The 25707-nt window shown below is 41.2% G+C and overlaps 1 protein-coding gene across 2 annotated transcripts in view; it reads left to right on the forward strand.

Annotated features, from left to right (window-relative positions):
• LOC119500728 (contactin-associated protein-like 5) overlaps nucleotides 1-25707 on the forward strand; it is a 64820-nt gene that overhangs the window by 1847 nt on the left and 37266 nt on the right. For both annotated transcript variants that reach the window (XM_037790604.1, XM_037790603.1), the window contains exons 2-3: nucleotides 20622-20732; nucleotides 23251-23444. In XM_037790604.1, coding sequence (XP_037646532.1) covers nucleotides 20622-20732; nucleotides 23251-23444 — 305 coding nt within the window. The remainder of the gene's footprint in view (nucleotides 1-20621; nucleotides 20733-23250; nucleotides 23445-25707) is intronic.

Raw genomic sequence — 25707 nt, forward strand, 5'->3', positions numbered from 1 at the left:
GGTGTGCCGATATGTGTAGATTTTCTAATTTAACAAAATGTCTTTGTTCACTACAGAATTTATTTCTAGACTGTTATTATCACATCTGTAATATTGTTTATCACCTCTGTACAATAAGGATACAACCACTTTATAAAGTGTTTAAATACACTCATTAAGCACTGGACAGAAAACCAAACTCATACCACTATTGCAATGTTAGCGAAAAATACAACTTATTGAGCTTTGAAAAGTTTCCTTTATGACCAATGTCTGTTTACTTTACAAGATACTGTATGGTTCAGATCCCCCCACATCTTAATCAATTTATTCTTACAGTCCATGATGACGTAAGACAAAAACTAGATCACCCACGAGGAGTGACATAAAACATAAAACGTTGTTCAACAAAATACGCTTTACTCATTTACAGCAGCATAACAGTGGAATGTTATCCCTATAAGTATAAGAGAGTGTATTAGCCTTAGTCAGTTTAAAACTAATGTTAAAAATGGTTGAAATACACTGGTATAGGTCTGATATATGTCCTATAGGTGTATTTATTAATGTGGATTTATTTATAATTTTTATATTGTTATATTGCTAGGGTCAATGCTAGATTTGAAAATGCACCAACCTATAAACCAGCCCAGTGTTGTTAACTCTTCTCCAATGAAAGTATCTAGCAGCACTAGCTCCAAAAGTCCCTAAATCTAGAGAGAAAGTCTCCAAGTCATCAACACTGACGGTCCGTCCCTTCAGGCCTCGCTCCAAAGACACTCCCCAAACACTATCATTATGAACATAAACAACCATCATGGCTACTGTTAGTACTCTGGTGATGCGTAATGAGTGCACGCAGGCAGGTAGGTAGACAGACAGGCCGCCCGAATGAAATGATTGGACGGTTTATTACAGCCCTACGACAGTCGGAGCATTTGATTTATTGATTGCTGTCGGGGTGTAATGAGTATTTCGACTAATATAACAATTTTTTTTTCTAAAATCTCTATCAACCCTGCCTTTAAGGTCTGATATATGTCTTATAGGTGTATTTGTTATTGTGGGCTTATCGTTTTTATATTGTTATATGTGCATTTTATACATACCCAGAGACAACTGATGGAAGTCTGCATTGTGCTACATCTGGTGCAATGCATTTATTGTACACTGTTCCTGTCTTAAATAAACCAATACATGAAATTAAGGAAATTTCCTGTATTTATATAAATTAACAACAGTCACATTGTGTCTCTGTTGTCCCGCCTGAAGGCTGAGCCATCGGTGTGTGAATGGGTGAATGCTGACATAAAGCGCTTTGAGCGGTCAGAAGACTAGAAAGGTGTTATATAAATGCAAGTCCATTTACCATTTTTACAATTTAGTTAGAATATTTAAGCAGATGTCAGCTGTGGCGTAGTTCATGGCAAACATATATATCCCGTCAACAATCACAATAAGTAATCTACTAACCAAACTCTACAGGCTGACGAGTATTGAGCTTCTGCCTGACAGGTGCAGGAATGAAGCCTCTAGTCAGGCTGCAGTTCAGCATGTACAGGAAGTGGCAATGGCAGCGAGCATGTGCAGAGCTGGTATCGGCAGCGGCCGAGTCCAGGTTGAGTCAGGTCAACTCAAGTCGAGTATACAGGTTTGTTGTAGTGAACGGACACTGTTTTTTTCAATTTATATGACTGGCAGTTAGTTTGATAACAAATAAAAGCTGAGTACATGGGAGAAGGCCAGAGCCTTTGTTGTACTCAGGGTGCAGGCTGTGGCTACTTCCTAGAAGCATTATGTACCAGTGCAGACCTGGTATGTACCAAAGTCTAGAAAGATACAGTAGAAGATACTGTATGTGTTCATGTTTTGCCAGCACTGCCATCAGTAAGTGAATATACTGTGCCACAGGCATGCCTTTCTTTGCTCCTCTGGTCTGTCTGTGCTCTCCGGGGGACGACCATGACACCAGGCCTGTGTCGGGGTACAGAGGCAGTTTATGTCCGTGATGTAAGCCGATGAACTGAACCAAACCGACAGCTGCATTACTCATTTATGATGCTCCTGTGCTTCTCAAATGCATCCAGTGATCAGGATTGACATGCTACGCTGAGATGAAATGGTGAGATGCTCCTGGAGGACAAGCAACTGCTCTCATATTTACCTCTGAGAAACAAAAGGAGGGGGAGCAGACATCTATCACGGCTGCTCTCGGTGGCCTTGTGTCGGGTGACACATACTGTATAATGGCAGCCACATCCTCTCAGAGGACGACGTCTTGTCGCTCTTCCCCCGCCTTTACAAAGAGACGAGCAGAGGTATTTTCTGCTCTTACCCCCACTGAGAAGCATTGGATACGGCTCTCATCAGAAGCTTTGATACGCATGTATTTTCATGCCATTTCAGTGCCACATAATTGGCAGCATGGCAGCTTTTCACAGTTGGAAGTGCTGGGTGCCTTCAAAAGTTTCTTTTATCATATTTTTATTGAGGCCAAAGTGAGGCTGTTTCTAAAGTCCTGAACTGGAATTAAATGCATTTTTTTCTGCTCTACTGCATACACATCTGCTTTGTAAGTTACAGCCTCCTGTGCTCTCTTTTGAGAAAAAAATCAGTAGATCAGAAATTGAGATTTTAGATGTTTTGGTTTCATGACAGCACCCCTCCATGCATTAATGCTGTTGCTACTCTCTAGATTGAACACTTCTTGTCATAAAGCCAATCAAATGATTTCATTCTAAGCTGCATCATCATATAGCAGTCAGACTGTTATCATTGTTCATAATGTGGGGTTTTGCAGAATTGTCCTAATCAACATTTTTGACAGGCCATAGGAGCAATTCTATACCACAGAATGCTGCCTGCCTGTCCCTGTCCCAACTGTAAAGTTAATGTATGTGTCTGCCCCTGAGCTCAGGATGAGTCATCAACAATATTATAAGGTTTTACAGCAAGAGAAAGAAGGAGTACTCAAAGTGAACATATAAGGGACATATTTAAACTAATACAATTATTTTTTTTTGGACAGGTTTGGTGATATTCTATCTTTTTATTATTGTCAACAAATCACATGAAAGACCAAAACCAACAATGTGTTTTCATTATTTCCAACTTCCCTAACCTGTCTGCAGCCCCAATCTACAGAGCTTTATTCCTATCTGTATTCAAGAGCGTGGTCTTTCAATTCGAGAGCATGACTCAATGATTTCACGTTCACATTTTGCATTGCTTTCCCTCAAAACCCTGTCCTCACACTCAAACAGCCCCTGCTTGTGCTTGGATTAGCTCTGCTTCTGCTCTAACTGTATGCTCACACTCAGATATATTGTTGCTTGCACAGATTTCCTGCTCCAGCTTCAGCCCTTCTCATCTCACTCAGGCTGCTTCTGTGTGCACACCAAACGTCCACTCTCAGATTTCTCCTCTGCTCTTGGATTTTTTCTGCAATAACCCTTACAAAATTCCCCAGCCAATAGAATGCCAGATGTAGTGTTGACAAAATGAAATGATCCCTGCCTCGTTGCGGGTGCGTTCGCGTTAATTCTTTAGAGCATCCCTGATGGCCGGTTATTCTTAACCAGGTTCGTCCACTTCCACATTACAAAATCTGAATGTGAAATCAAAGTCCTGCTCTCAAATTCCGAGACCACACTCTTGAATGAATGAATGAATGACTGACTGAATTAATGAATGAATGAATGAATGACTTTATTTCGAACATAAAAATAAATAAAAACAGATACAAAATAATAACAAACAAAAAAAAAGTAATAGCGTCCAAAAAGGAGTATTTAGAAGTAAAACTACTTCCCTATTAACTCATATATCATAGAATGATAATATAATATGATATATAAACTATCCCAGATTTATTAACATCCCAAATTAAATCCCAAGTTTATTTACAACCCACATATTCATCGGGAGTTCTAAGAAAATAAATATAAACCAACCCTTAAGACAACCCTTAGCGCAACTCTTCCGCATCTATATACCTCCCAAATATGTCTTTTTTGTATAGCTTTTTAAATTGATTTTATATTTGTGCTCCGCTTTAACCCATCACCCAACCCATTCCACAAATCCACCCCACAGACTGAAATACACAAACTTCTTTGTTGTACAAACACAATGCTTTTTTAAATTACAATTTTCCTCTTAAATTATAACCCCCCTCCCTGTCACAAAACATTTTTTGAATATTGCCTGGATGTGAATTATTTCTTGCTTTGAACAAGCAGTTTTGACCAAATCCATGAATTTCAATGCCTGTGACTTTAAAAAACAGCGTGTTTGTGTGTTCCCTAGATCCCACATTATTTACTATCCTGATTGCTCTCTTTTGTAGTATGCATAATGGTTGTAAGTTGCTTTTATAAGTGTTACCCCAAACTTCCCCACAGTATAAAGATAGGAAGAAAGCTCTATTCCAACCCCACTGGTTCATGCTGAAGACATCAATCTATAAAAATGACTCACAAATATACAGTTTCATAATCAACAAAAGACTATAATTTCAAACAAGAGGAAATAATATTTGTCTGGGACTATTTTCAGCAGCAGCAGCTGAATCCACGTTTGGTATGATTGAGTCAAAATAAATTACAGTGTGTGCGTTGATGGTAATGAAGGAACAACAATTTTGAATTGTTTATTCTATTAAACAATTTTTAATGGAGCTCTATGGCTCAGAGTGAGACGACAAGCTGTGACACACACAGCGTTTGTTAGTAGATACATTCACTGCTGGTTTGGCTCTGTATGTGGGATTTGTTGACAAGGCAGACTGGGATTACAGAAATATCCCCGTAACAATGTAAATAAACAAACATAAACATTAATCCAACTGTATGAATTTGGTATTAATTAGGACTTTGTGATGTATCCAGACAACAACAACAACAACAACAACAGGAAACAACAGCTGTCAACTCACCTGTCAGTGAAACCCACACAGACCCACTCAGAGGCTAAAAGAGCATAAAGCAACATTTTGACTGTAAAAAAAAAAGGGGTCTCAGTTGGACTTTAAGGGGATTTTCTTCCTGAATGGAGGTTTTTAGAGACTGCTTTTGGCTAGAGACAGCAGGGGCTTTTTATTACCATGGTGCTGTCTGATATGACACTCTTCACCGAGGGTCTGTGGGTGGAATACTGTTGCGCTCTCAGAGAATTCCTTACAGCCGGTGGAGCACGCTACACCGGCAGCTATCTTTATATAACTAACAATCTGTCAGCTCAGCAGCATATACCTATACTGTGTGTTATATTTACTTAAACATTCATGCTTTAAATTGGCTCAGTGTGCAGACACTTCACAGCTAATTATTTCCCCCTCTGTGCGTGTTTGAGCAGAGGCGGCACGCAGCTTCACAGCAGCCACTGAAGGAGCTCCTGCTGTTGTTCATATTCATGAAGATCTGATAAATTTATCAGGAGGCAAATGAGGCAGAACGTAGCGGTGTGACGGCACTGACACTTTCAATCGCAGGTTTGAACAGGCTGCATGTTTCCCCACGGAGACACAAGTAACAGATCAGTGTATCCAGTCCAAACATCCAGAGGCACTGATGAATAAATAAAGCACCAGGATTCATGTGATGAAAAGATAAAGCCACTAATGGGAGATCAAAATATACACGGTGAATGACTCTCCTCACAATTAGCCTCAGCTCACAGGAAGTTCCTACTGTACTCATCTGTATTTAAAGAGGGGGGTAGGCAGTATATTTTTTGCATCATTGGGCAAAATTTCCATAATAACCTTTCAGCATATTGTAATTCAAGTGTTCTGAGAGATAACTAGACTTCTGCACCTCCTCATGGCTCTGTTTTCAGGCTTTAAAAAATCTTTTTAAAAAAGACTTTGACCGATCACAGGTTATTTCAGAGAGAGAGCGTTCCTGTTGGTTGTGCTCCGGTTGGTGGGCGGTGCTAGGTATTTCCTCAACTGATCTCAACATGGCTGCCGGGTCACAAACTTTCTCATTTTACAGCTAAACCGTACACTACAAGCAGGGTATGCTTAGCCTGTTGCCCCCGAGACCCAGACCCGGATAAGTGGAAGTGAATGGATGGATGGATGGATGGATATGAAAACCAGAGGGAACGTCAACAGCACGTAGCGGCTGCCTCGCTGAACTGATACGTGTTTCTCGCATGTGGTGTCCACACCGGTTGCGTTTCTGCTGCTGCTGCTGCTGTCAGCCCTTTCTTTCTACATAGAGTTTGCCTTTCATGGCAATTTAATTTCATTATAAATGAAATAAATAGTCCACAATTAAAACCCCATACTTTATTCATTCATGGAGCTCTGCAAGTCACTGCATGTTCTACAACACTGTCCTGCACATATTTCAGAATAAATGCCTTGTGTTAACAAATGAAGGAATTCTGTCCCCAGAAAAAAAATGCTTGAGGGCTTTTATTTTGAAATGGAAGCATGAAGTATTGATTTGAAAATAAATCTTTACTTTTTTAATGTCTTTGCCATATTCTACAGATAGACATTGAAACTGTAGTAACGTTGCTGGTATGATGTTAATATACTGTCAAACGATCACTTTCACTGTCTGTTGTTGCTGTGAACCGCGCGGCTCGAGGTAAAAATAGGCGAGACCTCGAATCTCTAGACGCAGCTGACACGCACCCAAGACGCGCGTGAGACGCGCTGTTGCTGCTCTAACCTGTTAACACGGACAAAACAACAGGTTCCGAAGAAGCCACGTGCTCCTGACGTTCCCTGTGTGGACACGCCGTTACATTTACATGAGAAGGTGTTACTTTTTAGTGGTGGCATCAAAGAGACACTGTCATATTTGAAGCTGTGGGAGGATAATATCATGTTTTTGTAATGCTGGTCTGATCACTGAGCGTTTGTGAAGGGCTAAAAAGATTATTTTTCCATCCCTATTAATCTTTGAATTATCTGGATGTTTGGGATTAACATGTATGCCAATGCATGGGATATCAGATGGGACAGAGCTTTGCTATCGATAAAGGGCATCAAGGACACTGAGGAAATGAGCAGCAGCGGACTGAACCAGTCTTGTGTTGCCTTTTGAAGGCAGGATGTTTTATTATCAGAGAATGTATGGATGGCCTTGTGCGTCAGTATCACACACACTGAGAGGCGCAGCAAAGCGCCGGTATTCAACGCCCTGAGAATGAGAACGGGCTGGACACGTCCAGCCCCAGCACACGGCAGCATAAAAGATTGAACCGGCCACGACAGACATTAGACGCATCTTGTTGTAGACGTTGAAGCCTCTGAGCCTCCGTGAGATGTAGAACCGGCTCTGGCACTTCTTGTAGAGAGCCGCTGTGTTGCCAGCCCTCTCTAGCCTGCAGTTGCACTCCAAAGGTATTTAGAGTGAACCACCTCGACATCCTCCCACATGACTCGCTGACTCGTAGCTGAAGTCAGAGGTGTATAGAATAAACATTAAGGGAGAGTCTGGGTGTTGCTCATCACAGTTCTGTTATCACCTGCATGGCCCTGAGCGTGTCTCCAACAGCAGAGGCTGTACGCTGTAATAAACACAGTGATCCTCACTGGGCTCCCAGCCTTGTCCAGGTGGGAATGATGTAGGTGATAGCCTTTCCCGGCTGTCTTTGCAGTCTTCTAATGATTGGTGGTGTGGGGGGTGGATGGTGGATGGTGTGTACGGGTGCTGGGCTCTTGAGGTGAGGGCCACGGCTAGGAGAGGAGGGTGGTTGCAAGGTGAGTTGAGAGGCTGGTGGGAGGGGGCCCTTATGTGGAATCTGTCCCACATCCACACTTCCCTGATGTTGTTCTGCAGCAGTCTGGCCTCCATGTTTCTCTTTGCCCTCGTTGATCTCACTCCTAAGCTCTTTCTGAATAATAATATGAGCTTCTCCCTGTTCCCTGCACTCCATTCAGGATTGATCCTCGATGTCCCTGATGATCCAGGGCTTATTATTTGGGTCATATGGTTACAGTCCGTGTTGAAACAACATTGTGCACGCAGATGTTGATGTGTCCTGTGATGCAGCTAACATTAGCTTAATTGGCTGTCCAATTGATAAAATATGCCAGCAGCAAAATTGGCGGTCACTGACAAGAAATAAGAAACTACTCTTGTCTTCCTCTGTCTGAAATCAAGGACCCATTGTTCCAAAAATGACTGAATGACTAAACCTGCCACTGTTATCGGTTTATATCAACAATGCTTGGTGTTCAAACATAGTCAAAGTTGATGGACAATGTTTACCTGATGTAGACTTTTTAATGTTAATATGCCGTCCATATTATCTGCCCAGAGATAGTGTTTTTGTTGCTGCTGTTTTAAATTCCTCCTGATGCAAACTTCACTACAAGAAGGCACTACTGTTTTTGTTTTTCTTGTGTAGCATAAAGGAACTATATAACTCCATTTAGTTGTGCAACCCTCAGTTGTACAATGACAATAAATGAACCTTGACCCTTAATGCTGCATGACATGCATGAGCAGAATAGCAACTAAAGAGGGCTATGTGTTTTTCTCCTGTTAGGGCTCCGTGTTGTTGTGAGTAATTTACAGAGAGAAGGCACAATGGATACATGATATTATGCTATTTGTAGCAACAATTTCTGCTCAGCCTCCTGGGAGCGCAGAAAATCTATTTTGATGAATGTGGCGCCGGTGGATGCCTTTTCCATTTCCAACTGTGTTGCTCGCACAGATGATGCACCCGTTTCCGATCTATAGAGTGCAATGAATGCGCTTGAAATAGCTGTGGAGTCCACAAGTTTCACCCTTTGTTTTATTTTTTCAGTGTTGCATTTTCTTCCGTGCCAATAAGACGACTGCAATAATCAGCAAGGGATTGCAACAGTAATGAAACATTCAGTCTCCAACAACTAACAACTGGGGAGTTAAACTCGGGAAAAACACCAAGGCTCAAAATTGCAGCGAGGAGGCTTCTGGCAGTTGTATTATTAATCAGACCTGCATTACAAGATTTCACACTTGAAACTGTATCAAACAATTTCTAAATCACTGTTTCATTATTTGATATTGTATTCATTTTGAGAACGGCTGTGAATCAGACACAGGTTTTCTGTCACACTCAGATATTGATTATGATTATCTTTGATGCCTCAGAGGGGAAACACAGATGTGCAGTCCGTCGGAGTTGATCACACTATCAACATCGTAAGAGACTGGAACACAGGTATCAATCCTGCTGCTAAATATCAGAAATCAGAAAACTCTGTCACTTGATTACACTCAGTGATGTGTGAATTATATTATTAGTCAGACTCAGTCAGTAATCTGCCTGTTACAGGCTGCCTTAATTAAAAGTTGTATTTTGATGCACATATCAACTTGCTTTGCGTTTACATTTGCAATAAGAGGTGGTCTGATCAGGCGAAAACACAAACACAATTTCTTGTTAAAATTAGCTCCAAAACTGATTGACTGCACCTCTCCTCCCACCTCGGCACAAGTGGATTTGTTTGGCCTAAAGAAATTGACTGCATGTGCTGGACTGCTGGCTTTGTGCCAGCAGGAAAATTGTCCGAATGTAGTCGTTGAATTGCCTGTCGAGATAACAGTTGGTCACGGATGAAATGAAGCAAAAAAGTTTAATTTAAGGAAAGAGTTTGCAACCTGTTTCAGATTAATCTTTCACAGGATATCTGATCTACCCCCCCCCCCATGTCTTTATGCTAAGCTAAGAGAATCATGTCCTGGCACCACCTTTATATGTATTGTACAGCCATGAGAGTGATATTGATGTTCTCATCTAACTCTCTGCAGAAAGGCACACAAGTGATCAAACAGCGTGTTTTTTCTTGCCCGAACAAGCAGGGCTTTTTTTTTTTTTATTGTTCCGAGGCTAAATAATTACATTCAGTACAGTGAACTGTACGCTACATAATAGTTAATAGTAGGCTTCAGTTTAAATTAATGAATACAACTTACCCAAAACAAATTGACTAATTCTCCTGCCGTTGTCTGTTCGGATCATGGTAACTACGGTTGGTAACTTTCATAGCTCTTGGTATCCAGCAGAATGAGAACAATTGCTGATGATGTTGGGCGCATTTCTGCTGAGTTTTTCAACTCGAGGCGTTCAGGACACTCCTGTAAAAACACGAGATGCAAAAAAAGCAGCGTGCATACCGCTTCACTTTCATTGAAAACAATTACAAAAACGATGCCCCAGGCTGCTGTGTGTGTGGTCAGGGCCAAAGTGACTCATCCTCATTGGACCTGCTGCTTCTTGTGATTCAGCGATGCTTTCCCACACTGTGAGGGTCAGACTGTGACTCCAACTCAGTGTAAATGTGAGAGACTTGTGTGTGACATTCCATGAGTGTTCACTGGGTCAGAAGCAGCGTCTGCTGCAGGGGCTGCTGGGAAACTTCCCCAAACCTGGCAGTGCTTTTTTTTTGTCTACACGCAACGTGATTTCATCCACACTCATCATATTTTGCTGCTTGGGCAGAAGCGGCAATATGGTGAATTATGGGATGTTCTCTGAATACTGCTTCGAAGCAGTATAGGCCTACTAGAAGGTTGTGGATGTACTGCATGTTTGCATTTTTCAGATATGGGACACACTTGCCTACTACCTTGTGACATGTGAAGGGTCACTTAAAGGCAGGGTCAGTAATGTTGAGAAACTAGCAAGAGTACACTACATTTTAAAAATGAACCAAACTATAAACCCAGCCCAGTGTTGGGTTTCAATCATAAAATGATAGGACAAATGTATTACAGTCCTGCGACAGCCACAGATACCATATTTTTTTCCTTTTTGTTTTGTCAGAGCATTTGATTTTTTGATTGCTGCCAGGATGTAAAGAGAATTTCAACAGATGCAACAAAAATGTTTTTAAAGAACACTACCAACCCCAAGGTCAGACTTTTTCCTCCTGTCAGCCAGAACGACATCCTGTCCGTTAAAACACAGCACTGTGACTTTCTCAGCTCTGTTTCCACAGTGCTGATGTGCTACAGTAAACGGGTCTGTTTCTCAATCACTTGTATCGATGTGAGCTTCCTCGAATTCAGCTGGCACTTGGGACTAATTGTCTCCAATACTTCAGCTCCATTCAGAGTGTTGCTGAGCAGAAGTCATCTGGCCCCAACTAGTCTATTAATCCACGTGAGGGATGGTATGAGGTTTATAGATCCCACCCAGAGGTCTGAAGCCGTGCTGCTACACTGTCATTATTGATTATTGACACTGTGGTCTGTGACAAACAAACTACTAATCCACCAACAGACACTCCATATCTGAGGTGCTTAATATGTGACTTTTGAACCTAATATATTAACAACAATGTTTCATTATTATCAATGAATACATCAGCAATGAAAGAAACAATCATAAATTGATAAATTAAAATTTGATTTTAACAATGCATTACGTTTAGACTTGCAACCACATTTTATGGCCTTCATCAGATTTTTTTTTGTTTTTTTGGCAACTTTTAATTTAGAATCCAAGACTGGCAGTTTGGCTTACTAAAGTATGCTGATGATACTGTGTTCCTGCTGTTAGTTCTTATCAATTGTTCTGTTCTCCTTTTTAACACTATGCAGTGAAGAAGAACACTATTTTCCACAACTTGGATGATAAAATTGCTAACTAAAGAACTAAATTCATCTTCTTGTGTCAGTTTAATTCAATTTTGATAACATAAAATGGGAATTTGGGATAATTTTTTGGCATGTTATATACTAAATGATCAATCCAATAATTGCAAAAAATAAAAGCACACAAAGTGATATGCACACTTTATTTTTAGCACTGGAGGAGTTCTGAATACAGACAGACAAGATGTAGAATTTCAAATGAGTGTTAATGAGAGTTAATTCTTGAAGCTGAAGTATTTTTTTATGCCAGAGTGTATGCCCGTCCGGACCGGGCCGATTGCTTTGCCCCCAGAAGTTCTGCTTGCAGCTTTGTGAACAACCGTGGTATGGCTGCTCGTACCCGTCAAGTGTGAAGTTGAATATCTGGTTATCAAGATATGCGAAGGACAGTCATACATACACAGACAGACAGACAGTGAATACTTCCTTTATAGTTAGATGATGCTGCTACATCGCCATCTATTGACTATAGGCATCAAATTGTCATGGTCACTCAGACATCATATCTAACCATGTCCACCAAATGTGGTCGCAATAGCACAAAGTGTTCAGTACGTCCTCCAGGAAAGAGCTACCAGTCACCAGAAGGTACTTTGAATTACCACAAATGTACATGTAGCTCCAGGGCAATTTGTGCTGCCCCTGAGTGCCATTGTGGCTGGTTTCCTGGTCTACTTCCAGTTTCCTGGTGGTTCTGCTCAGAATAAATATGTTTTGGTTAATATTGACATGATCAGTTCAATATACACATACAGTATGTGTCACTTTAAATAGGCTGGTTGCAGTGTACTTGGTGAGCACGTGGTTTACTTTGAGTACAACCTATTATGTTTAATTTTATTACATGTAATTGGTTGTTTATGTGTCATGTGACTTTACCTGGTTGTGATTGGCTGGGGGGCGGGACTAGAGGAGCGGGTGGTTGAGCGAGAGAAGTGAGGGAGCGGCGCAACGGAGAGGTTGGAGAGAAGTGAGTGGAACACCGTATGTATACGTTGAGAGTAGTTAAGTGGCTATCAACGCAGTAGCTGATATTGCGCCGTTAGCCTTCCCAGCTAACTAGTCAAGCTAACTACCGCCGAAGGACATTGAGGACTGCCCAGATAGCGCTCCAGGTGACCTGGATAAAAGCCTGGTAGCTCCTCTGGCAACGCGGGAGAAAGAAGATTTCACCTGTTGCACTGCCACGGTCAGCTTTCAGCCTTTCTAGCTGTTTGCACTACTCTTGGAGGTGCAACATTAGGACTCTGTGATACAAACTCTGCTACGCTAACGTGAGTACTCAGCTTTTATTTGGCTGTTAGAGCGAAACGGTCTCGACTGTTTTTGGCCACCACGTTCCCAAACATCGACCAGGCCTGCAACGGGGTTGTTTTCATTAAAGCTGCAGTGCGTAGAAATCCGGAAAACGCAAAATCCTGCATCCCCTCGAGCTGCTCTCTCCTCTCTCTCCTCTGTCCGCTCTCCCCTCTCTGTCCGAAGCCCCTCCCCCCACACGAGAACGGGCATATGCACGCGCTTCATACGTGCTCGCTACATCTGAGGAGGCTACCGCAGCGAGCTACACATTACCTTCTAACGACATCAACAGTTTGGACTGTCTTTTTGAAAGTCTGTCTTTCTTTTTTTGGGTTGTTTTGAGGTGTAGGCAGTTGCTGCCAATGCTGGAATAGCAAGCTTTCCAGTAGGTTGTTCCGCCATTGACCGAGGCTTTCACTATCTGCAGAGACCAGACGTGAACGCGCATCTCCTTTTGTGGAACAGCCAATAGGAACGCTCTCTCTGAAATGCCCTGTGATTGGTCAAAGTCTGCCGTCACGGGCAAGATTTTCTAAAGCCTGTAAACAGAGCCATGAGGAGGTGCAGAGGTGTAGTTTTCTCTCAGATCACTTGAATTACAATATGCTGAAAGGTTATTATGGAATTTTTGCCAAATTATGCCAAAATATTGTTGCCTACTGCCACTTTAATGGTCCTTTTCTGTTTGCCAGCTTGTGTGTGTGTGTGTGTGTGTGTGTGTGTGTGTGTGTGTGAGAGTGTGTGTGTGAGAGTGTGTGTGTGGGCCCACCAGGTTATTTTTGGTGAAAGTAAAAGAAATCATAAGAGTTCATTGCATATCATTTGGTACTGCTTTATGTTATTTTGGGCTAGACCAAGTACATTAAAGGGTGACATATATGCTAATGACCCCAGAAGGTTAAAGGAATATAGAAGATTGACTTGGGTTAATACTGACTTGTTTATCTCTGTGAAAGGTCAAAGTACTATTTTCTTGGTATACTATTATTGAGAGTATTGTGAACCTTTTTTATTTTACATATTTTTGATATCATTCCCTTTTAGTTAATAAATTGAGTAAATTGTTGGGGACATATTTGTTATGTGATTTTTATTAGGTATAAACATAACCACAGTGCAGTCACATATAAGAAATAGGGACGAAATAATTATGGGTTATTAGCAACAACAGGAATAAGGGTTTAACTAAAGCCAAACTGGGAATTAAGTTTTACGAACACAGGGTGCTACCTTTATAAAAAGGTGCAGAAAGCGCTACATACATTTGAGTGGGGAGGCTGTGTTAAAGCAGCTTCCCCTAGATCTCAGTGTGTGCCTCTGTTACAACCCTGCAGGTGTCTAGGGATAAGGGAAGCAACAAGACTGCCGATGTGGTCAGACAAGGGCTGCCAGTTATTGTTTAGATCACGGTGTTAACACAAAAAGTACAGAACTGTGAGCTTCTGCTGCTCCAAAGTACAAAACAGAAAGAAGTTAAGAGAGGTGTGGAACAAAGGAAGGGCTACTGGTGACGTCAAACCATAAAACAAACAGCTTCCTAACCCAGCTATAAACATTCGACAATGGCCGAAAGAAACGAAAATAAAAACCTACCTGACTGCACTATATCTTACCTGTGGGAAACTCGAATACATTTTGACATCCACCAATAAACCTAATGTTAGACAGGCAATGAAAACACTACATGTGGTGCGAACTATTGTAAGGAATGTACTGATAAATAAATAGTCCTACTGCCCAGGTCCCAGAACCACTGATCGGGTGCCTCATACACAAGTTAATCTTTAAACTGACACATTACCAAAGTTACTCTAATTAACTATCACACAGGTTAACATTACAGAGAGACACAGCAGCGGACTGCTCAGGTTAAATCACAGCCGCCCCCCCCCCCCCGACACTTTCACAAAGGTGCTTTTATAGGTGAGGCGGCGGACCATGCAGGCTGCTGATTGGTGGCTGGAACCGAAGGGGGGAGGGGCCAGTCAGGAAGACTGGGCGCAAACACAGGTGGGACGGACCGGAGGTGTGGCCCAGGCAGGAATCCCTCCAGAGGAGCGAGTGACGTGTTGGCTAGCTTTAATTGACAGAATGAATGAAATACTGCACCACAGTTAAACAGACAAATACACAGGACGATCACATGTGGACCGTCACAGCCTCAAACAAGAGGTGAAAGACAAGGAGGCTGACCACACTTCCAGCTTGGCCTTATCTTACCTAAACACCTCCCACTGACACACCTGCTCCTAATTCCTCATCTGTCATCTCCTAATTAACTAAAAGTCCCACCTACTACTAAAGTTTATTAATATTGAACGTGTCCAAATTGCACCAAATTTGACAAAGCACTTCCTTGGCTCCCAAGCAACACATCCGCCTTGTGTGAAGTAGATCAGAGGGGGAGGGAGGGACAGACAGACAGATTCGTTGCTTTATAGTTAGATGTTGTGTGTTCATAAACTCATAAATTAGAAAACGGATGTTCTGAGCGAGTAGCCAGCTTTCCAACACGTTTTGTCTTTGAGCCAAAATCACAAAGCCTCATAAATCTTCCAGTACTCAGCTCAGTGATAAATGGCCTGACTCTCTGTCAGTCTACTGGAGTGAGATTCATCTTCTCTGTTGGGAAATGTGACTCAACTGTTTGTGTCATAAGCTGGGACCCAGAGAGACTCGTAAACATTGCAGCTTCTGGGTCAGTGCAAGAATTTTACTAAAATCTGTGGATAACTTTCTGCCTCTGTAAGTAGGCTGGACTGTACAGATGAAATATTAAAGCACAAGTGTTTGATCTAGTTGGTGAAGGGGATCATGTTGGACTGATCACTCCTGGATGTTCTACAACAGTTTTTATGTCCAGCTGTTTGCATGTTTCCAGAGACTTAATATTAGGGGTGTTTTCTATATATCTGCATCTGTTAATGCTGTAAAAACATCTGCATTCAAATGTATACTGTGAATATATGGGGCTGACACCAGAAGTTGTTACAACTTGTCAATATTTCTTCGTTTCCCATGTTCAGTTGTTTTCTACGGCCATTTATGAGAGCGTACTTGCCATTTGGGGTTGTTGGGGCTGTATCCTACACCCTTGGTCATTTATACTCCTCCTACATATATTTAAAGTTCTATTCCAATAATAAAGGATAATGCAAGCCTAAGCGAGAGCAGTGAAAACGCCTTTCATCCTATTTTTTTGCTATCTAGATATTTTATTTCAGCACAATGGACATAGAGAGGAGCAAAACAAAAGGCAAATTTGGCACAAAACAGGCACATTTATTGTGGTTTCAAAGTACTAAGGCCTGACCATGCAGGCTGATTTCAGTCTACAATATTATGTTTGAATTAATTTATTGACGTAAAAAACACCTACAATCAGTGACATCGTTCGTACAGGCTGTCGGACACTTATCTAAAGCAGCTGGGCAAAGTATGTCCATTACACACTGTTGAAAATCAGGGATGAACGAACAAGTTCACTCACTGACACTCATATTCACTGATTATTATGCAAATTGTGGAGCTATCAAAGGTCTATTTTCTACTCAAAGACAAATAGTCCTCAATGACCACTGAAAACTGTAAAAATCTGCAGACTTTGTTTGCGTCCGTGCATCATTTTGAAATGATCAGTGGTTCAGCTTTATCCTGCACTGCACAGCTATAATCTGTTGACAACTGATGTAAAGTTATTGAGGGCGATCCTCGCTGAATGTCTAATTATCAGTTTTTTAACCATATGTTTTAGCCTAAAGCAACCACCTGCATTACTACTGATACCAATATCTTCTAAATATTAGAGATTCTGATATCACTGTGAAGGCAGTGAGCGTGTGTGATGTATGTGTGTTTCAGTTTGTCTGAGTTCTGTCTTTGAGAAGAAGTGGTGTAACATTTGTGGTAAATTGTGTCAATCAGGTGCCCTGTGGCTTATGGGTTAGGGATGTGACGATGATGAAATTTTGCCACCGTTTAATAAACTTGTGACAACACCGGTGTAATCGGTAACACTGGTGTTGTCACAAGTTCATGACTACCAGCCTCTGAACCCCGAACCCTGAGACGTGTACCCTGTGCCCTGGAACCTGTACCCATACCGGTATCTGTACCTGCCTGCCTCCCTGCCTGCACCTCTTTCCTGCCGCATTCCGGCTCACCCGTGGGTTCTTAAACATCTTCATGTTAAGCTTGTTATTAACTGATGAACATCTTAGAGGCCAAAGAGCGCACCGTTTGAATCTGAATGTGCTCAAAGTCATCCATCTTTGTATGTATCACTCCACGATCGCTCCCCAGGAGGAACCAACAGGACAGAGGGAGTGGTGGCATCTATTATTTTTATCCCAAACACAATCAGTGATGACCTCTGGTGGTGTGACACAAACCCAAGTGTGGAGAGCGACCACGCTGTCGGCCTGCACAAGAAAACATCTCTGCAGCACTTGAAAGTTTTCACTCTGCTTCTTTCTCTGACACTTGATGTATTTATGACTTGGAGAGTTTTCACAGTCATGTGTTTGTGCCGTCGCATGCAGATGCACATCTGAGCTGGATCTGATGAATATGAGATTTAAGCCTTAGAGCTTTGCATAGAGAGTGTGCCATAACACAATCACATCCGTGGCTGTAGAGGATTTTCAATTATCCCACAGGCCAAAGAGTCGGCATCCAAATCAGCCTCCATCCATAAGTCTCTGTGTGATTGACAGCCCGCCGTCTGGCTCGCCACCAGGCCCAGACAACAACAAGGTTTATAAGATGCACATTTTCTACATAGAGAAGTGATTTTAGTGCCTGCAGAGGCTGACAGTTATGGCTCCATGTGTCAATTTGAGAACATGTCGTATGCCATAAAATGGTATTGGTTTGTTTTTGCTTTTCCAGGTTGTCAAAGTCTCATTTGTCGTATTTTCGGGGTGTAAAGTGCAGATGGAAAGAAGAGGAAAAGAAATGGACCTACAGAGACTCTGTAGTTGCAGCTGATTACAGGATCAAACCAGTGATTTTGCATGTTTAACATAGTAACGTATATTTCAATATAATGGCAAATTGCATTTTGTTTCCTTTTTGAGAGTGAGGTGAGGAGATGGATATCAATCTCATGTCGGTTCGTAATGTACAGAGCTGGAGCCAGGATGCAGCCTAGCTTAGCATAAAGACTGGAAACAGCTAGCCTCACATTGTGTCTCACTTGTTTAATGCGTACACAAACAGAAGTTAAAAAGTGATAATGTTTGGTTTTAGGGGGGAGTTAGGTGCTGGAACCACTTCTTGACAAACAATGGCGTATCCATCCGCCCAGTACTTCTGTGCAGCGTGTTCAACTACAGCATGGGTTGCCAACCGCTACAACCATAACACACCTAATTCTAGACCAAACTATTGACAGTCAAGTTGCATTTCGGTTAATGTTGGCACCAGATATTGATTTAAAAAAAGGGAGAAAAATATCAATCATTGTGTACACAGAGTGTACAGATTACACAAAGTTGGCAAACCTAGAGTTGTTTTGCTTCAGTTCACAATGTCAAGTTTCACTTTCACAACGTGGTAGGTGCAGTTTGGCCCATCTGAAGCATTAAAATGGTAGCGATTAACCACTGATAACGACCATTCAATTGGCTGATAACATAAAAAAATGGGTGCTTTACATTACAGCAAAACATTTTGCAATCATGTTGTTGTGTTTTATTAGTTCAAATGTATTTTTTGAGAAAAAATACATTTGAGAACAATTTCCTCAAGCCAGAAAAATTGCCATAAAAAATGTTGGGATTGTACGTTTCAGCAAACCATGGGATGCGTGTCATGAATATGTTTCAAATTAACGGATATGTTATATGAATACTTTTCATCTCAGCCTCGTATCATGCTTTAAGAAACGCACAACAAAACCACTATAGTTAGGTTTAGGAAATAACTACATGGTTGGGCTTAAAACTACTACGTTTGTACAGTGAAAATGACGCTGAACGTTGTGAACACGGGACGTGAACCTGTGTCGCTCTTTATACTACGTCTCTTGTTCTGACCGAATGCAAAAACGTAGACATTCAACGTATCCCTGGTTTACAGAAACATACCAACATTTTTTTTTCCTAGATGACTGGGCTGATTTCCTACAACGTTTTCTGGAAAGAGCTATTTAATTTGCTACTTAAATGGAGACATTATTCAATGTGTACACACAGGTCAGCTGAACATGCAAAACAATTGTGAAAAACATATAAATACAATTCAACATATAACAAGAATAAAGTTTCCAATAATGAGTTAATGATGAATAAATGAGTTTAAGCTTGAGTTTAAAGGATATTTTTCTTCATTCTTAAATTCATATTTTACCTATAATTAGTACCAAATTACATTGTTCTATAGGAAGCTTTCTAGGAAATTAATAGGAAATGATGGACCTGTAAAATAAAGTGGTATGCATTTTGTTTGACAATTTCAGGAAAAATAGAGACAGTTTCTTCCCATTATTTTCTAAGATAGAGAGTCTTTTCGTTGGAGCACAGCTGGTCAAATTTGTATCTAGGCAAACATACAATTCATCATATATAGATAATAAATAATGATGATGAATAAAGTATTTGCTTTTCTCTTTGGGGAGATATTGGAACTTTGACAAAAATGAATGCAGCCTTGATGTCCACTGTGAAGGATTATATAGCTCAAGCAAGTTTCAAGAGTCTGATCATTTATTTTTAAAACCAAATGGAAACGATTGGAAACAGTAAAAAAAACTTCATAGCCTCAACTAAAAACAGACAGAAAGTGTGACCTCGCACATCGTCAGCCAGTGAAGCTAGAAATGATGGAGAGATACGAAGGAAGATTGGCGGGGTGAGAGTTGTCCTCCTCAGGGTTTAAAATGTCAAGTAGGATCTCACAGACAGATGACGAGCGCAGTGCTTGTATAATCGTAATCACAGTTCCGCTGGTGCTTGGATACCAGTCCTCGTGTTTTTCCTTGATCGACATCTTAGGCTACAAATTGGCTTTGCTGTAATTTAGACCTTAAAAAAACAGATTGATCCAGTCATGTCACACTTCCAATCAGCATTAGAAAGAATCTGTTCGTAAGTGATGTGAGAGCAGTCAGACTTGGTCAGATGGAATTCAGCAGAAGATCCAGAAAGAGATCTGCACATCCTGGTAAACACAGTAATGAGAAAAAATTATAATATTTCAAGAACAAATCTACCTGCCAAAGGATATAGTCTGCTGTGCATGACGTTATCGATCTGCCGATAACCTTTAGACCGTTTGACAGACACAGAACCAAGATTGTGATTCTGGTCTCTGGATGAAACCAATGCGACTCGCAGTCTCCAGAGAAACTTTTAAACTAACCGTTGTTGATCCAAAATAAAGACAGATTTGGCAACTGCATGGCTAATTTCTCGCATAAAATGTTTTCAGAAACTGTTACTATTTCCGTGATATAAAAGAATAAAGTTTCCAAACGAGCCGTCATGTTGGTTCTGGTTTGAAAGCTGGGAGCAGCAGCCCACGAGCAAAGAACGTATATTGATGCTCTTTGCGTTCGTCCAATCATAAGCTTTCATTTCGAAAGAGCAACGGCCAATGAGGGAACTCCAACAGTCGGCCAACCAATCGTGTAGCTTCATCACTCAGTGACAGACTTTGGCCCTCAGCGGTCCAGCCAAACATGTTGTTAATGGCTCACAGTTTGTTATTTTTTCTTTTCTCTTATAGATAACTGCAACAGTCCCTTGGTGTCCATGTTACCACAGTCATCCTTCCAGAGCTCTTCACAGTCCTCCATCAGTTATGTTGCTCACAATGCCAAGCTCAACACAAGAGATGGTAAGTAGGATAGAGGATGTACAGTCATTTAACATAGGAGGTGTGTTTCCATCCAGTTTTTATGCACATTTTCAATTTGCGCATTAAAAGCAGGTGGTTGGATGGATGGAAAAAAACTTGAAATATTTAAAAAAATGCTTGGCTGAGGTGGAAAAGTTGATTCATTAATAAAAGCAAAATGCAACAAAGTCCTATAGAGACAGATTTAGTACATAAATAATGTTATACATGAAGCATGTGATTTAAACTGAAGCTTCCGCTCCACTGAATTGGCGAAAAAAAAGCGATAGACGGAAACATCAGATGTGTGTGGAGCCACTAGACCTCTGAAGGTCTGCTGTGGTATCTGGCACCAAGCCTTCAGCAGCAGATCCTTTAAGTCCTGTAAGTTGCGAGGTGAGACCTCCATGGATCGGACTTGTTTGTCCAGCACATCCCACAGATGCTCGATCGGATTGAGATCTGGAGAATTTGGAGGCCAAGTCAACACCTCCAACTCGTTGCCATCCACATGATGTAAAAGAAAACGTGATTCATCAGACCGGGCCACCTTCTTCCATTGCTCCGTGGTCCAGTTCTGATGCTCACGAGCCCATTGTAGGCGCTTTTGGCGGTGGACGCGGGTCAGCATGGGCACACTGACGCTTATGCAACAAACTGTGATGCACTGTGTGTTCTGACACCTTTCTATCGGAACCAACATTAACTTTTTCAGCAATTTGAGCTACAGTAGCTCTACTATTGGATCGGACAACACAGGCCAGCCTTCGCTCTCCACGTGCATCAATGAGCCTTGGGTCTGACCCTGTCGCTGGTTCACCGGTTTCCCTTCATTGGACCACTTTTGGTAGGTCCTGACCACAGACCGGGAAAATCCCACAAGAGCTGCAGTTCTGGAGATGCTCTGACCCAGTCGTCATTTTTTCTGCTTCCAAAACATCAACTTCAAGGAAAAAATTTTCACTTGCTGCCTAATTCATGGTCATAATGTTATGGCTGATCAGTGTATATTTCCATGCTGTAATGCAAACTTTAAAAAAAAAAATTTGTTTATCCTCATATAATTTTCAACCTCACATCAAATCAATCTGGATGCAAAAATGTTCATCTGTCCTAATTTCAATGGGGCAAATTGGGGTGTGTATCTTTGTGCTTTCAAGTGGCCCTGATCTGGACCGTCACACTGCATATCATATCACCGTCCTCAATCTCCTTCTTAGCAATTTTTTCTTGCTCAGAAGATTGTCATTTTAATATGGCATCACTATGAGAAATCAGTGTAAATAAATGAGGTGGACTCTTCATACATGGTATGACTTATGTGGGAGTAATTTTTTTTGCTTCATTGGCAGCAAACTCAGCAGTAAGATGTGTGTAATTCATCTTGGATGCAATATCCTTTTCAATGGATAGAACAGCGAGTCCTCACAGTCTGTCCTGAGACACTGATGTACACGAAAGTCCTAGATTTGTTATACTGTACCCCTTTGATGCCTATTTCTCTCCTCAAATGTTTTCAGAATCGTCTTGTAGTGCACGGTTTAGCTGTAAAATGAGAAAGTTTGCGGTGCCGCCGCCATTGTGAAATCTGGTGAAGGAACGCCAAGTTCCGGTCACATGACCGCAGCAACGCTCTCTCAATGAAATGACAAATGTCTACAGTCACGGGCTAGATTTTTTAAAGCCTGAAAACAGAGCCATAAGGAGGTGCAGAAGTCTAGTTTTCTCTCAGAACACTTGAATTACAATATGCTGAAAGGTTATTATGGGATTTTCGCCCAATGATGCCAAAAATATTCTGCCCACTGCCACTTTAAGGACAGTATTATTTTGAAAAACGATCATGTAATATTTGTCAATGTTGCTTCATTTTGGCTTTTTAGCAGAACAGAGATTGAAGTTACTTCAGAAGAGAGCATTGGTGAGTTCTGTAGATATTATCTATAGTCTGAGGTCTTGCAGTTTTTTCATGGGAACTCTAGTTTTTTTTTTGCTCACAAAGTAATCAGTGGCTTGTTAAAATGACAAAGGTTTAAATTTCTATCAGCAACGGCTGTAGTGGATGCCTATTTGTCTTAGAATATGGAAAGTAAACCCCAGGAACAGAAAGACTGATACATTGCATTGAGTTACAGAAGCTATGGAACAAAGGCTAGCCTGGACGTAAAGACGCCATGACTTCAGATGTCAATATGGAGGAAAAATTGCTGCCAAGCAAATTTTCAGGAGTTCTAAAATCTTTCTGGACAGTGTTTTATTGCCTGATAATCCCTCAGACTCATTGATCTATTATCTAGAGAATTTCATCTTCTCACCTGTACCTGCAGGAACACATTTTTGTGAATGTTAGCCGTATTTTTGAAGCACTGAACTTTAGGCCTAATGCTTGTTGGACGTAGGTGAGCTGCACAGACCTCATTGTAGCCGGAAGATAATGTGCTTTCCAATTTACAACAACAATCCACATTCCATCACTAAAATGGATTTCCTCTCTGTATGCTTTTCTTCTCCCCCAAAGAGGCAGGAGGCTGGGTTCCCATGGTGACAGACCGGGAGCCCTGGCTCCAGGTGGACCTCAGAGACCGGATGGAGGTGACGGCTGTGGCTACGCAGGGGCGCTACGACAGCTCGGACTGGGTCAGCAGATACATGCTGCTCTACAGTGACACGGGGCAGGCCTGGAAACAGTACAGGCAGGAGGACGGAGGAGGGGTGAGTCTTTACAGTTTAATTTCAGCATTTCTGCTGTGATGTTTTTATAGCTTTGGCTATTATGTTAAAGTGACACTTGTTGGAGTTTTCCATTGAGGTCCACTTCTTACTGATGCCAGGTAATATGGCATTGTAATCATACTAGGGAGTAATGTGAGGAAGATGCTCTTGATCTATTGTTCTGAATAACGTCCACATGGACTCAAAGATGAACTGATTAGATTTTGGTGGTCAAAGGTCAAGGTCACTGTGACCTCATATAAGACATTTTTGGCCATAACTCAAGAATTCATATGCTGATTATGACAATTTCACACAAATGTATAACAGGATAAAATGATAAAGGCATTTTGGGCAGACATGTATGTACACTGCAACTTGACTGGTTGGTGAAGGCATACAACCGCAAGGCGGTGCTTCTAGTTTGGTAATTATTAGATGTAATGCAGTATAATTCTGTGGTTTATCAGTGACGTGTATGAACCGACTGGAGTCTCTGCCAACAGTGACAGCTGTCTCATGATTGGATCCATTGCAGGTCAAACACACACATGAGTAGACAGGCTTCATTCACTTGGATTAGTTGTTGGTGTCTTAGTTGTGATTCTTAATGAGGATGAAAATGTGCCAGTCTATAAATAACACCTATAGAAAGTCTTCATTTGTTGGCAACTCCAGGATGCTGAAATTTTTTTAAACCTCATTCATCGTGGTAATTTAAAGGGGTCATATCATGCTCATCTTCAGGTTCATACTTGTATTATGGGTTTCTATTAGAACGTGTTTACATGCTTTAATGTTCAAACAACACATCATTTTTTTCATACTGTCTGTCTGAATATACCTGTATTCACCCTCTATCAGAAAGGCTCCGTTTTAGAGCATTTCAACGGAATGGCAACGGAATTGCGTTGCTAGGAAACAGCTTGGGTCTATGTTTACTAAATATTGTCTAATTAAAATTGTCTAAATATTGTAGGTTTTTGACATCACAAATGTACAGAAATCCTGACGGCTTGTTTCAAACACACAGTTTCTGAATACGGGCTGTGTGTATTTATCTGTGGATTGAGCGTTTTGATACTTTCACAGTCTTTATATATCACTTAAACCTGCTTTATAATATAAAAGACATGAAAATCTAAATTTTCAAATAGGAGACCTTTAACAGCAAATTGATTCTTATTTTACTAAACATATGAAAGACTGAGGATCATAGGGAGAGGTTAAAATAACTTATAACACCAAAATGAAATAACACCAAAATATCTGAATTTACTCTAATGTAGTTTTTACAGAAGACATTAGACTGCTGTTTCCACAGGCTGACAGGTAATAACCGTGATGAGCAAACTGATCTTCATGTGTAAAATCAGTGGAGTGACCCTTTGAAGAAATGAAAACTATTTTGAAATCTATAGATTTAAAAATCAAATTAGTTTGATCCGATTAGAATGGTTTCAGGGTCATTTCCAACACTTCCTGTTGGGTGTGGTCATGTGGTTTAACGATCTGGAGATCAATGTGTTTGTGTTTTGATCCGTCATGTTTTCCCTTTAGATGGTTAACTGGCCTTCTATAACCTTCTAGAACACAAACTGCTCGTTGTTATGATCCATACAGAATTGATTGTGGGTAAATTGAACATACTGTATGTGCCTGCCTGCCTGCCTGCCTGCCTGATGCAACACTGACATAAAGGAAAAGTGGCACGAGGGAGCTCATCACAGGAGAGGAAGAGGAAAGAGTCTTAATGAGGCCGCTCGTCAGTCGATACCAGAATAGAAATAGTGAAGTCACGGCAGGGAGACAACTGTTTACATGGATGAGGACCAATCTCTGGTCACTTGGGAGACAATCTGCACCCTGAGGCCCTCTAACCAGAGACTCTGCTTCCTCCGCGAGTCACACTTGAGAGGATGTGCTGCTGCGAGGCTTTGCACAGGGGAAAAGCGTCACAGTTTAGGAAGTCCTAAAACACAACAAAAATGAATTAGTTTTTATACAATAAATCTAAAATATATTTTGTTTGATTCGGGTGAGCTGGCTCTTTTAAATGTGTCTTTTTCTGCTGTGGACACATAAATAGTCTGTCCACTGTGTCTTGAACAGGCTGAAACCCTGCATGGCGGGTGTCATGGATACTCGTGTTGTCTTTTGTATGAGGTTGCTGTGCTGATTCTTTAATTTCATTTGCCAAAGAACATTATCACACATCAGACGGCCGTGAACCCCGGTGAAACTAGTGAATGCCTCCTCTGCA

This window comes from Sebastes umbrosus, chromosome 13 (genome assembly GCF_015220745.1).
Source record: "Sebastes umbrosus isolate fSebUmb1 chromosome 13, fSebUmb1.pri, whole genome shotgun sequence".
Classification (NCBI taxonomy): domain Eukaryota; kingdom Metazoa; phylum Chordata; class Actinopteri; order Perciformes; family Sebastidae; genus Sebastes; species Sebastes umbrosus.